The sequence below is a fragment of the Notechis scutatus genome, chromosome 2 (genome assembly GCF_049901735.1).
Source record: "Notechis scutatus isolate UNSWTSFEM ecotype Mainland chromosome 2, rNotScu1.2, whole genome shotgun sequence".
NCBI lineage: Eukaryota > Metazoa > Chordata > Lepidosauria > Squamata > Elapidae > Notechis > Notechis scutatus.
Genome location: NC_142010.1, coordinates 24,657,719 through 24,670,521, shown reverse-complemented (window position 1 = coordinate 24,670,521; position 12,803 = coordinate 24,657,719). Strand labels below are relative to the sequence as shown.

At 42.2% G+C, this 12,803-nt stretch overlaps 1 protein-coding gene across 3 annotated transcripts in view; it reads right to left on the bottom strand.

Moving 5' to 3' along the window:
• The window catches only part of GABBR1 (gamma-aminobutyric acid type B receptor subunit 1), a 209,408-nt gene that overhangs the window by 20,701 nt on the left and 175,904 nt on the right, over positions 1–12,803 (bottom strand). For all 3 annotated transcript variants that reach the window (XM_087953744.1, XM_087953745.1, XM_087953746.1), the window contains 7 exons: positions 9,130–9,195; positions 8,591–8,782; positions 7,184–7,426; positions 5,155–5,218; positions 3,583–3,660; positions 2,270–2,420; positions 1,192–1,324 (listed from right to left, as the gene is read on the bottom strand). In XM_087953744.1, coding sequence (XP_087809870.1) covers positions 1,192–1,324; positions 2,270–2,420; positions 3,583–3,660; positions 5,155–5,218; positions 7,184–7,426; positions 8,591–8,782; positions 9,130–9,195 — 927 coding nt within the window. The remainder of the gene's footprint in view (positions 1–1,191; positions 1,325–2,269; positions 2,421–3,582; positions 3,661–5,154; positions 5,219–7,183; positions 7,427–8,590; positions 8,783–9,129; positions 9,196–12,803) is intronic.

The window sequence follows — 12,803 nt, the reverse complement described above, 5'->3', positions numbered from 1 at the left end:
CTACCCTTCAAAAAGATCTTGACTATGTATCAGAATGGTCAAACAAATGGCAACTTCAAATCTCAACAAATAAATGCTCTGTCTTACATATTGGCAAAAAAAATCAAAATAAAATACAAGCTGAATAGTCAAGATCTTGTTGATGATCCAAGCTCTGTAAAGGACTTTGGGATACTCATCTCTGTAACTACATAGCCAAAAAGGCATTAAGAGTTGTTAACCTAATCCTACGTAGCTTTTTCTCTGGTAATATCACACTACTAACTAGAGCATACAAAACCTTTGCTAGACCAATACTCGAATACAGCTCATCAGTCTGGAACCCACATTACGTATCTGATATTAGCACAGTTGAGAAAGTCCAGAAATATTTCACAAGAAGAGTTCTCCTCTTCTCTACTCGTTGTAGAATACCTTATGCCACCAGACTTGAAATTCTAGAACTAGAAAACCTTGAATTACGCCGTCTTCGGTCTGATCTAAGTATGGTATATAAAATCATACATTGCAATGTCCTACCTGTCAATGAATACTTCAGCTTCAACCATAACAACACAAGAGCACACAATAGATACAAACTCAAAGTAAACTGCACCAAACTTGATTGCAGGAAATACGACTTCAGCAATAGAGTGGTCAATGTCTGGAATACTCTACCCGACTCTGTAGTTTCTTCCCCAAACCCCAAAAACTTTAACCTTAGACTGTCTACTATTGACCTCACCCCTTTCCTAAGAGGTCTGTAGGGGGCGTGCATAAGCGCACCAACGTGCCTACTGTCCCTGTCCTATTGTTTCTCTTATTCTTCTTATATGCACCCATTTCATGTATTCATAACTATGTATATACTTATACTTATTATCTTGTAAACAATTGACAAATCAAATAAATAAATAAATAAATTTGCATGGAAACTCTCAGTTCTGAAATGGAATTAGAAGTGAAGGGGACTTCACTGAAGAAAAATTCAGAAATTGGATTTGAGTTTGTATATAACCCAGGGCTGGTAACTGTGGTTCTCCAGAAACTACAGGATTGTAGCTCCTAGCATCATTTACCGTTAAATAAGTTGGTTAAGTTTGCTGGGAAATGTAGCTCAGTGGCATATGGGGAGCCTCAGGTTTTCTATTCTTTGTTTAGCTATTAAACTACCAGGATGTTCTCTAAAGCTTTCCAGCAGCCATGATATACCTGGCAAACGAAAGGGAAGAGGTCTTTGCTGATGTGAAGGCCATCCAACCCAAGTGGGAAGACAGCTGCCTGGGCCAGTGCACAGCCCACAGCTGTCATATTGTTGAGATATGGCTGCGAGTTCTGGATGTATCTGTAAAAAAAGAAGGACGCTGGTCAAGTTCCAAGCAGAATCTGGTATACAAAGGGTTTGAGCCACCAGCTCTGCTTCTAAATTACTATAAGATCAAAATAAAGTATTTCAGCTGAATGAACTAGGCAAAATCCATTTTGAGTAGCCAGTTTTAAAAGCAATCAAACTCAATGGTTGATTCAATTTGACTTTTTAAAAAAAATATTCTAATTTATGTTTTTGAATAATTGAATTGCATCTTGAAAGAGCCTCAGTTTAAATGAAATAAACAAATAACTCAATCTTTTTGATTGTTTTGGGTGAATATGCCCTTCAGTACCATATGAGCCAGGGTGGCGCAGTGGTTAGAGTGCAGTACTGCAGGCTACTTCTGCTGACTACCGGCTGCCTGCAATTTGGCAGATCGAATCTCACTGGGTAAAATGAGGACTCAGATTGTTGGGGGCAATATGCTGACTCTGTAAACCACTTAGAGAGGGTTGGAAAGCGTGGTATATAAGTCTAAGTGCTAGTGCTATACGAGAAAGGTATCTAAGAAGCCACCTTACTCCGACTTGATATTCCCTGTCTTGGTTGTCTCTAACATGGTACCTTTTGGTTGTTCAAATACTCAAGTTGTGCTGTGCTGGCAGGGGATTCTGGGAGTTGAAATCCCAACATAACTGGAAGTCATTAGATTGGGGAACTGATAAGGATTAAAATGTGACAATATCTAGACTGCTGCAGTTTCCTCACACTTGATCTGTGCTGATGGACAATGGTTCCTTCAGTGTTTCAGAATCCAGATGTTGTTCTGGATATATGAACCTTAGGGACTTTGAATGCAAAGTATGTCTTCGACAATATTTTCATTTAAGCAAAAGAAGCTGAATGTATTAAGTAGAACATCTTGTCAGTGAGATGAGTGGCATATAAATTTAATAAATAAATAAAAGTATCACCCACCTGACATGCCCATTGTAGATGTTGAAGGCCAAGCAAATGATGGCCAACAGGATACCCAAACTTGAGAGCACCGAAACAGAAATAAAGAGCTTCTGGGAAAGGTACCGGAAGGTGATGATGACCTTAGTATAATCTGCTGGTGGGACACCACCTGCAATGAGAGATATGGGAAGGAGAAAGGAATTCAAGAGCCTATTCACATCAGAGTCTTTTTCACCAGGAAGATCCACAAAGACTAACCACGTGTGTGCGGGGATGTCTCCATTTGGTAACCTGAGTAGCTTGAAAGATGCATTGCCTGAGGCTAAGCAATTCCTCCTGACTCAACCCATGCACGAAGCTTTTCCCAAGATGCATCTCTTGGCAGACACAGAATGCTGAATTATAAAATTCACTCAACAATCACTTAAAAATGGTATTTGCTAACTTCATCGTATAAAAATTAACCCACATGCCCACAAGGAAGTGGAAAGCTCTTAAAATTTCTCATTCGTCTGATCCCATTCCTACCATTTATAGTGTCGGTCCTTTGTCCATCACTGTAAAGAATATACTCTTTGCCTTAATTGTTCTTGAAATGAATCGTTAGCTACTGTAAGTCAGTATAGATACTCCCAGGATGTCTAAACCTGAGATGAGAAAATTTTTAGGCCTCAAGGAAATCACTAGACTGCTAGATTTCATCTTTTCAAATCTAAATCCCATATTTAGTCCAAATATGCACTGGGAGTTCATTCATATCTGTTTGCCTGTTAATTTCATCACCCTACAATTTCACTAACAGATTCTGGTTCACTAGTTAAAATCTCTAGAATTTCATATTCTCAGATAAATTGGAAAACAATGACTTGCATCAGTTTTTTAATTTCTTATTTTTCTCACCATATAAGAAAATGTCTTATACTGACTTACTTGAGATGTTCTGTTGAAATGATCATTTGGCTATGTTGCAGCAGGACAAAATTTAGAACAACTTCTGGATTTTGTCTCAATTCCTGGACTCAGAATAAAACTGCTGGGATGTACAACTTTGTTTTGATCTTGGAACACTTGAAATCACCAGCTTCAGTTTGAAGCACTATTTTAGTATTTATTTATAACCCAAATACTCAAAATGCCATTGCTCAGAATCATTATGTTTTAGGCTGTTGGTTTGAGCTCCAGGCTTGGTAATTTGGTTGCATGATTAAGTTTTATTTGGCGTTTGGAACAAAGCAATATTATTTTATTTTAAGCTCAGAACACTTAAAACATTTTGCGCTCCAAACAGTTTGCACACTCCTATTTATAATGAACATTTTTCAGTCTCTTACCAATCCACTTGTCATTGTTATACCAGGAGAGGTTATCCTTGGTGCTGTCATAATAGCCAATCTTCTTATAGACACCATCTGTTGGCAGAGAGAAGAATTCTAGACAATAGAAGAATCAAGTAATGGATTTATGGAAAGACAGACTATTGGATCGGTTTTTAAACTGTCAGAATGCTGGAACTGAATCTTCTTTAAAAAAAAAAAAACAATAATAGCATAGCAACACCTGATTGCCTTTTTATAAAAGGAAACATGGTAAAATAAGTCCTATATAATTATGCAGAAATGAACATTTCTACCTAATTACACAGTAATGTTGAACAATTCCTTGCCCTCAGTGGGATATTATACAGCTTTGTGTAATATGGGCAAGAAATGGCATCGCTCCCAAGCACAGTAGTGTGATTCACAACCTATGGTATTGTTAAATACATTCATTTTAGAGCATCTTGTCAGCAGTATATTTCTAGGAGCTATAATCTCAAAAAACTGTAACGATGGGAACATAATTGTAATCTTTTGTTCCCCTCAATATCCAGGAGGGCAATAATTTCCTGCAAGGTGCTGACACAACTGACTTTACCATTTCATCAAAAAAATCTTTTAAACAGGATGTACAGCTCTCCGGCAGCAGAAGTCCATTTCAGGTGTGTGTGTGTGTGTGTAATGTGTTTATTTATTTAAAGGGTAGGATTTCCATAGAGTTGTGCAACCATGCAGGAATGAAGAACACAGAGAAAAAAAAAAAAAGATTTCCACATCACTCCGAATAAAGGGGAAAGGTAACACCCCCCCACCCTGGTGATATAAGTTACACTGTGGGGTTATCGGCACACACCTAAATTAATAGAGAGGAAAGGTGGGGTACATGGGGAGGAGTAGCAAAATGAATCCCGCCAATCAAAACCACTCCTGTAACTGTAACATTGCATGATTGCCACACAACACAGGTAATCCTCAGCTTAGAACCACAATTGAGCCCAACGTTGATGTTGCTAAGTGAGACATTTGTCAAGTGAGTTTTGCCCCATTTTATGACCTTTCTTGCCACCGTTGTTAAGGGAATCACTGCAGTTATTAAGTTTGTAACACCATTGTTAAGTGAATCTGGCTTCCCCATTGACTTTGCTTGTCACAAGGTTGCAAAAGGTGATTACATCACTCCCCCCCCCCAAGACACAGCAACCATCGTAAGTATGAACCAGTTGCCAAGAGTCTAAATTTTGATAATGTGACCCCTGGGGATGCAGCAATGGCCATAAGTGTGAAAGACAGTTTATAAGTCACTTTTTTTCAGCAGTGCTGTAACTTCAAATGGTCACTAAACGAACTGTTATAAGTTGAGGACTACCTGTAAAAAAAAATGATCCAAAATGGAAATTTCAACATATCTGTGTTGCATTGGGGGAAAAAAAAGAGGATGAAAGGACAGAAATGATGCGAGTGTGATGTTTTGGCTGCTGTTTCATGGGGGAAGTCAAAGCATGATGCGTGTTGCAAATATTTCAACATCGGGAGGGGGAGGAAAAGGGTGAAAGGCACAGTGTAGAGCATCCTGGGAACTCTACTCACCCTGAAGCTGCTCAATGAGGGTCCAGGCCATCCGAGAGCCACTGGCATCAAAGACCACATGTCCCTGGGGGAGTGAAGGAAATCGTATTAAGTCCTCATGGTGGCAACCTGGTTTGGATCCAGGGTGGGATGCTACCGGCTCTACCCAGCTCTATAGAACTGGTCGCTCTGAAGAGCAGCAGACACTGAACTGTGTTTGCCCACGGTTCTGTGTTTGCTGCTGTTTGGCTCACCCACCCGCCCAGGCTCTCATCTGTCCTTTATTTCCTGCTTTTTCAACCGCAGCTGCTTTGCGCGGCACAGCTGAGGTTGAAAAAGCAGGGGAAAAGAGGCTTTTCAAACGCTTTTCAGCAGGGGTGGGATTCAATTTTTTTTAACAACCGGTTCTGTGGGCGTGGCTTAGGTTGTGGGCATGTCTTGGTGGTCATGTGACTGGGTGGACATGGCTTGGTGGTCATGTGACTGGCTGGGTGTGGCCAACTCAATATCACTCACATCGAGGCACGCATATCCTTGCCTAGCTTCTCATGACTGTGGGGATGCTGCAAGTCGTAAGTGTGAAAAAATGGTCAGAAGTCACGTTTTTTCAGTGCCATTGTAACTTTGAATGGTCACTCCACACAAGCAAAGTACCAGCAAAGGAGGGGAAAAAAACTCCAGAGAGGTTCCTGAGACAGGAAGTCTAGTCCTGCCAAGAATGTAATAAGGGTTAGTGGAGAGGCAGTTTCTGTAAGCAACACCAGAATGTTTCCTTCCTGCCTTCCTTACAGGATTAGGCCAGTAATTCCTTCTAACAACCGGTTCTCCGAACTGCTTAGAATGTTAACAACCGGTTCTAGCAAATAGGTGCGAACTGGTAGAATCCCACCCCTGCTTTTCAGCTGTCCGGGAGGCACAGCCTAAGGTTTGTTTACACACGTGCACAGCGCATGTCTGGCACGCATAGCGCGCATGCGTGTGCAAAACGTAGTCACCGAACCAGTAGTAACACCAGTTGAATCCCACCCCTGTTTGGATATCTTGCCCATGCTACTTGGGGAAGAGCCCCATATTCCCAACAGTAAGAGAAAAAATGGTTGTTTCTCTCTGGTGAGAAAGAGTTTCAGAGGAGAAAAGGGGCCAGTGTCACAGAAGGATGAGAACTTAAGAAGCTGAGTCAACTTGGCTCTAGACTGTACAGTCCCATTCGAGAAATATTTCCGTCTTGTGTCTGACTTCCAGAGCAAAGTTTCCGAGAATCTCAGGTTTCAAAAATATGGGACAAGCAGTTCAAGGACTAAGTCATAATTGTGAAGAAATATTGTACCTGAAAGTGTACATATAACCTCAGTGAAAGGTCATGGAAAAAGTAGATTTTGTTCCTTAACTGAGTGAGACACCTATCCTTGAGCTACTGTCTTTCATGACCTTTTCCTTATTATATGTCCTGTACTAATAAAAGATAAAGGTTTCCCCTGATCATTCGTATCTGGCTCTAGGGGGCAGTGCTCATCTCCGTTTCTTAGCCAAGGAAACCAGGGTTGTCTGAAGACGCTTCTGTAGACATGTGGCCGGCATCACTATACGCCAACGCGCGGGAACACCGTTACCCTCCCACTGAACTGGTACTTATTTATCTACTTGCATTTTCCATACTTTCCAACTGCCAAGTTGGAGGAACTGGGACAAGAATGGGAGCTCACTCCAGTACAAGGTATTTAGGTCTCAAGTTGCCAATCTTCCAGTCAACAAGTTCAACGCCTTAACCACTAGGCCCCTGTGCCACCATCACATACTAATACTTCTTTATACATTTCTTTTTTCTTGCCATCAGGGTTTCTTGGCATACCCTATTTACTACTACCCCGCAAAACCAAAGGCTCTAAAAATTCAAATAGGCTTGGAAGGAGAATGCAGGATTTTTGATCTGACTCAAAATAATCCTGCTTGATGATCCCGAATTCCGACAGGCTTGCCTACGGATAGATCCTGAATGCTCTGCACACCAGATTCTCTGCCTTCAGGAGATCAATTTCAAGGGATCACTCACCGAGACCCCTTCAAAGGCTGAAGAGTTGAGGGCTCTGTAGATCTCGTCCGTAATGGTCTGGTTGTTGTAATTGAAGTCTTCAAGGCGTAACCCTTTCTTTACCAATTCAGCTGAGGTCTTGTTCAATGCAAGGGCCAGGGCCCAGATGGCATCATAAGCCAATGGGGCTTCCTGGAAACCCCCAGTCTCCTCTGGAGATTTCTCTACTCGCTTTGTCAGTTTCTCAATGAATTCCTGTGATGTCTGGAGGGAACCAAGAAAAACAACATTCTTCCTTGTTGCAGAAATTGATCATTATTGGGATTGTTTTAATAAAGAAAGAAAGAAATAGCAAAAAGTGAAATGCAACATTTATAAATAAACAGGATTTAATACTTTTACTTAAATATGTAAAATATTTTAAATTTGCAAAGCAGTAAAGTATCATTATTGGCTAATATAACTGCTTTGTGGTGTGGATATTTTTAAAAATTTGCCTTTTACCCAGGCTTTTCTGCCTGAATGCATTGTTCCATTTAGATCTCTTTAAAATTGTCTGCATGATTTAGTTCTAGAATATTATTTTTATTATATTTTGTATTTTCAATGTTATTTTATTCATCGTACACCGCTTTGAGATTATTTTTTAGTATTATTAAATGGTTTACAAACTGATTAAAAACAGAAATCTTGCTGTAAAAAAGTTTGAGAATAATATTGACTCAAAGATTTATTGTAGTTTGTTTCATAATTGAATGCAAAAGAATGTAAGGTTTTCCAAAAGGAGAATTAATCTTATTAGAGAAATCAATAACCATTCAGCTACCCAAAATAAAATTTTAATTGAATTAGAAATATTACTTTATACAGCGAATCAGCTCTTTTTAAATGGGAAGGAAACTTTCACGAAATAATCTTGTTTTCTTTTTAATAAAACCAGGGAGCATCTTTGTGAAAACAATATTTTTGCTTAGCTGAAATACTACAAAAAAAAATCTCCTGCCAACATATATAATTTTGACTAGAGCTCTGTAATAAAAGAAAATATGTAATTATTTTACGTGTAATTAACGTGCTATTGGCTATAAAAATTCATTTGGAGAGTAAATAAGTCCAAACTAAGAAATGTAACTCCTAGATAAATTTTCAAGTCTATTTTAAAAATCAAGAGGAGTTTGGCAGGCCAAAGCTTTTTGAATTTTACAGCTCACTTCATCAAATTGCACAGGGTGAGAAAATCGATGCAAAATTTAAATTAAAAATGAGGTCAGGGGAGAAGAAAGAAAGGGGAAGACCAGGTGCTCATGTCTTTCAATCAAACGTATTCGCCTGAAAAAGTGCTGTCAGCCTTTGGCTACCACGGATTAACTGGGTTTTCATTTTAGCAAGAAATGGCCGCGTTCCTTGCCTGTTGCGGCTCTTTCTCACCATATTAGAGATGCTGCGGGTGTTTTCTGGGTTCAGCATGACGATCTCCGTGGTAATGTGTCCCTCCACCGCCTCCCTCATCTCTTCCTCTGTGCAATTAATGTTTGCGTCCTTGATGCGGAACCAGTTGTCAGCATACCAGCCAATCAGGAACCAGACATATTTTTTTCCAAACAAACGCTCCTTATATACCTGCCACCATTCACAAAGGAGGGATAAAACAAGGTTAACTCACAAACAGAGGGAGCCACATTTCCCGAGGAGAAGGACATCACACCACCCCAGTACAGAAAGGGTCCCACTGAATCCATACAGGTAGGCCAAAAAAAGCATTGCGAGATTGGCTTTGCATTCAGCACTGGAAAGTAACAAAGCCGACCACCTACACAGCAACCCCAGAGCACGAGGCATGGAACAGTTCATCAAATTAGTGCCATCCTCCTACCCGCTTAATGCTAATTTTCCAGAATCAGAATGGAACTAGGAAAATATTCTATCTGCATTCTCTGGTCCGCTCCGAGGACTCCGTGTGTACTCACCTCACAGAAAACCTTTCGGGCCTCAGTCTCGTAAAACAGCCCAACAATAATGCGAGCGTCCTGGCGCTGGAAAGGGAAAAAGTGGAATCAGATGTGACCAGAGGACTCTGCTACGGAGACAAGCCTAGATATGAACAATGCCGATGGCAGGAAACACAACATTCTTTCGTCAAATGTATATGTTTACATAGGCACACAATTGTACTTTTGTCTGCACTCATTACTATCCAACATTCAGCTTGTTTTCAACTTATAACCATTCATTTATCGACTGTTCAAAGTGATGGCGGCACTGAAAAGAATGAGTCGCAACCAGCCCTTGCACTGATGACCACCGCAGCATCCCCACACTCACGTGATCGAGTGTGTGGCGATCAGCATGCACCTATGACAGTGGCATCATCCGGGAGTCACGTGATCACCGCCTGCAACCTTCCCAGCTGGCAAACAAAGTCAATGGAGGAAGCTGGATTTGCTCAATGCCGGCATGATTCACTTATAAATGGCAGTGATTTGCTTAACAGTGATGGTAAAAAAAAGAAAGGTTGTAAAAATCAGGCAGGACTCACTTAACAGCTGCCTCGCTTAGCAACAAAGCGAACCCAGTTCCAATTGTGGTGGTAAACCGAGGACCACCTGTACTATCCAGCATACTTAACTGCAGATCATGTTTCCATCAAAGAGAATGAAATCGTATAAATGGCCTTCTTTACAGCTTTTAGAATGCTGCATGGAAAGGTATGCGCTGCTGTCCCTTCCCACAGCTGCAAACTCACCCTTTCAGACCATTAATTCCCAACTCTTTACCAATCCCAAGAATGTCACCTGCCAATCAGCTAATCAAGGACAGAAAAACTTCCATAGGTGCACGGCATGCGCAAAGGTCCACACCCACACCCCAACAATTTTGAGCCTCACAATGTAAGCACCATTTTATTCCTTTCGGGCACAACAGAGGGAAAGATCCCATATTCATACGGTAAGTGCAGCTGTAGCAATAGCTTCTCTTTTCTATTAGCTTAAATGGGTAAATCTGTTTTGCATTATTTTATTGGGGGACCGTGTTATTTTGCTAAAGACTTCCAGAAGTCATTATTACTCTCCTTTATTATATTGGTCTATACACAGATACATAGACAGACAGGTATAAAATTACAAAATTCCAACACCTAGTAGAACAATTAGTAAAAGGTAACTCAAACCCTGTGGAATCAAACCACAGACCAGCCTTCCCCAACTTGGTGTCATTGTACTTCTGTGCTAGGTCCTAATTACCATAATCCTCAGCCGCTAGAGTCAACAGAGTATATCATATATCTGAAAAGCCCAAGTTGGAGGAGGAAGCTGTAGAACAGATCTCTATCCTACCCTGCCCTCTCCTCTCCTCCTCTCCTATCCCCCTCTATCTTCCCTTCCTTTCCCTTCCTTTTCCTTCCCTTCCCCCTGGATCTCAATCAGCCACTGTGCTTAATTTGTTCAGACCTCTTAAAAAGCAGTCACTGTACACTCGAGGCACATATTTCTGACTTAATTATTCATTGTGTGAAGACATTCTTCTTTTTGTCTGTCCTGAACTTGCGGTTAATCAGGCGGCTGTACTCTGTGTCAGAACAGCTTAGCTGGGAATTCTGCATTTTTTGAAGTAGACAAGGCGCTTGGTGAAGCCCGCACCTCGCTTCTTGTTTTCACTCTGGCAGAGCCAGGTCTGACAAATCTATTGTTCTGTGCCATCTATTATTAATGCATGCCGCTGAACTGGGCCATTCGATTTTTAGACGTAGAAAGAACCTGTTGCAACTTGGTCTCTTCTAGGAATTGGGGAGAGAAGCGTAGGGCCCAAGTTTTCTGGCACCATTATAGCTTCCAGTAAGTGTGTGTGCGTGTGTGTGTGTGGGGGGGGAGTTGCTGCAGTGCCTATAATGCAGTGTTTCTCAACCGTGGCAATTTTATGATGTGTGGACTTCACCTCCCTGAATTCCCCAACCACACATCTTAAAGTTGACAAGGTTGAGAAACACTGCAAAATATAGTGAAAGGGAAGCCCTGTCCCATCAAAACGGAGTGGACCACAGAGGTGGGCTGCTGGGGGTTCGCAGGGGTTTGGGAGAGCCCCTAGCTAAGATTCTGTGCAATTCGGAGAACCCCCAAATCCCACTCCTGGCTGGCCCCGTCCCCACCCCTCCCCTCCCCTCCCAGGAGTCCCCACGTGGCCCATTTTGGATGCAGATAAGTGCAGGGTGCACACGGAGGCTCGGGGAGGGCAAAAAACCTGGCCTCCCGGAAGTTCAGGAAGGCAGGAAATGGGCCCGATTCCGGCTTCCAGAGAGCCTCCGGAGCCCAGAGAGGCCGTTTTCACCCTCCCAGAGGCTCGAGGAAAGCCTCCGGAGCCCGGAGTGGGAGAAAACACCCCCCCCTACCGTCGTGTAGGAGGCCCGCTAGGCCACACCCATCACGGCCACGGCCATCCAGCAACCGGTCAGAAAACCCTTTGCTAAAATTTTTGAAGCTCATTCCTGGTGGGGCATAAACTTATTTCCTTCCATAGGAACAAAGGCAATCTTTAGGAAAGGAGGTGGGGTCACAGCCACCTGACTGCTACCAGCTGATGTCCATTGCAACTTTGCTCCACTTCTTAAAGAATCCACAAAAAGGTTAAGCACTGCCACTGAGATGGCATTTGGTGCATTCATTCCAGAGGCACCCACTTCCTTCCTGAGTAGCAGCAGGGGTGGGATTCTACCAGTTCGCACCTATTGGCTAGAACCGGTTGTTAACATTCTAAGCAGTTCGGAGAACCGGTTGTTAGAAGAAATTACTGGCCTAATCCTGTAAGGAAGGCAGGAAGGAAACATTCTGGTGTTGCTTCCAGAAACTGCCTCTCCGTTAACCCTTATTACATACTTTGCATTCTTGGTTCTCAGGAACTTTTCTGGAGTTTTTTTTCCCCTTCCTTTGCTGGTACTTTGCTTGTGTGGAGTAACCATTCAAAGTTACAATGGCACTGAAAAAAGTGACTTATGATCATTTTTCAGTCTTATGACTGTTGCAGCATCCCCACAGTCATGAGAGGCCAGGCGAGGAGATGTGTGCCTCGATGTGAGTGAAGTTGAGTTAGCCACGCCCAGCCAATAACACGACCACCAAGCCACGCCCACCAACTAAGCCACGCCCACAGAACTGGTTGTTAAAAATTTGAATCCCACCCCTGAGTAGCAGCCATCAGAAGGATGAGAGTCTGCCCATCTCTTAGTTTGGAGATTGGCAGCTGCCACAAGGATGACAGAATCTCAGTGACTCTCTCTCTCTCTCTCTCTCTCTCTCAGCAGGCGGCTAAAGCGGCTGTGATGAATCTGTCCTGTCTGGGAGCCCAGAGCAATTACGATCCAGGGAGGGTTGAAGCTGCACTGCTGGATGCAGGCCAGGGAGGGGGGGGCTCGTTTGTTTGTTTTTCCCTGGAAAGGTTAACGGAGGGAAAAGATCATAAAGGGATTTCTCATTTAGGAAACAACCCTATATGAGTTCCCCAGAACAATTAAGGCGGATGCAAAAAAAAAGAAAAAGAAAAAGAAGGACAACGGCCTCTTGAAGAGCATCCAGATATCAGGAGGCAATTATCCTCTTCTATTCTGCCTTGGTCAGGCCATATAACCCAGTTTCAAAAGGACACGGATAGA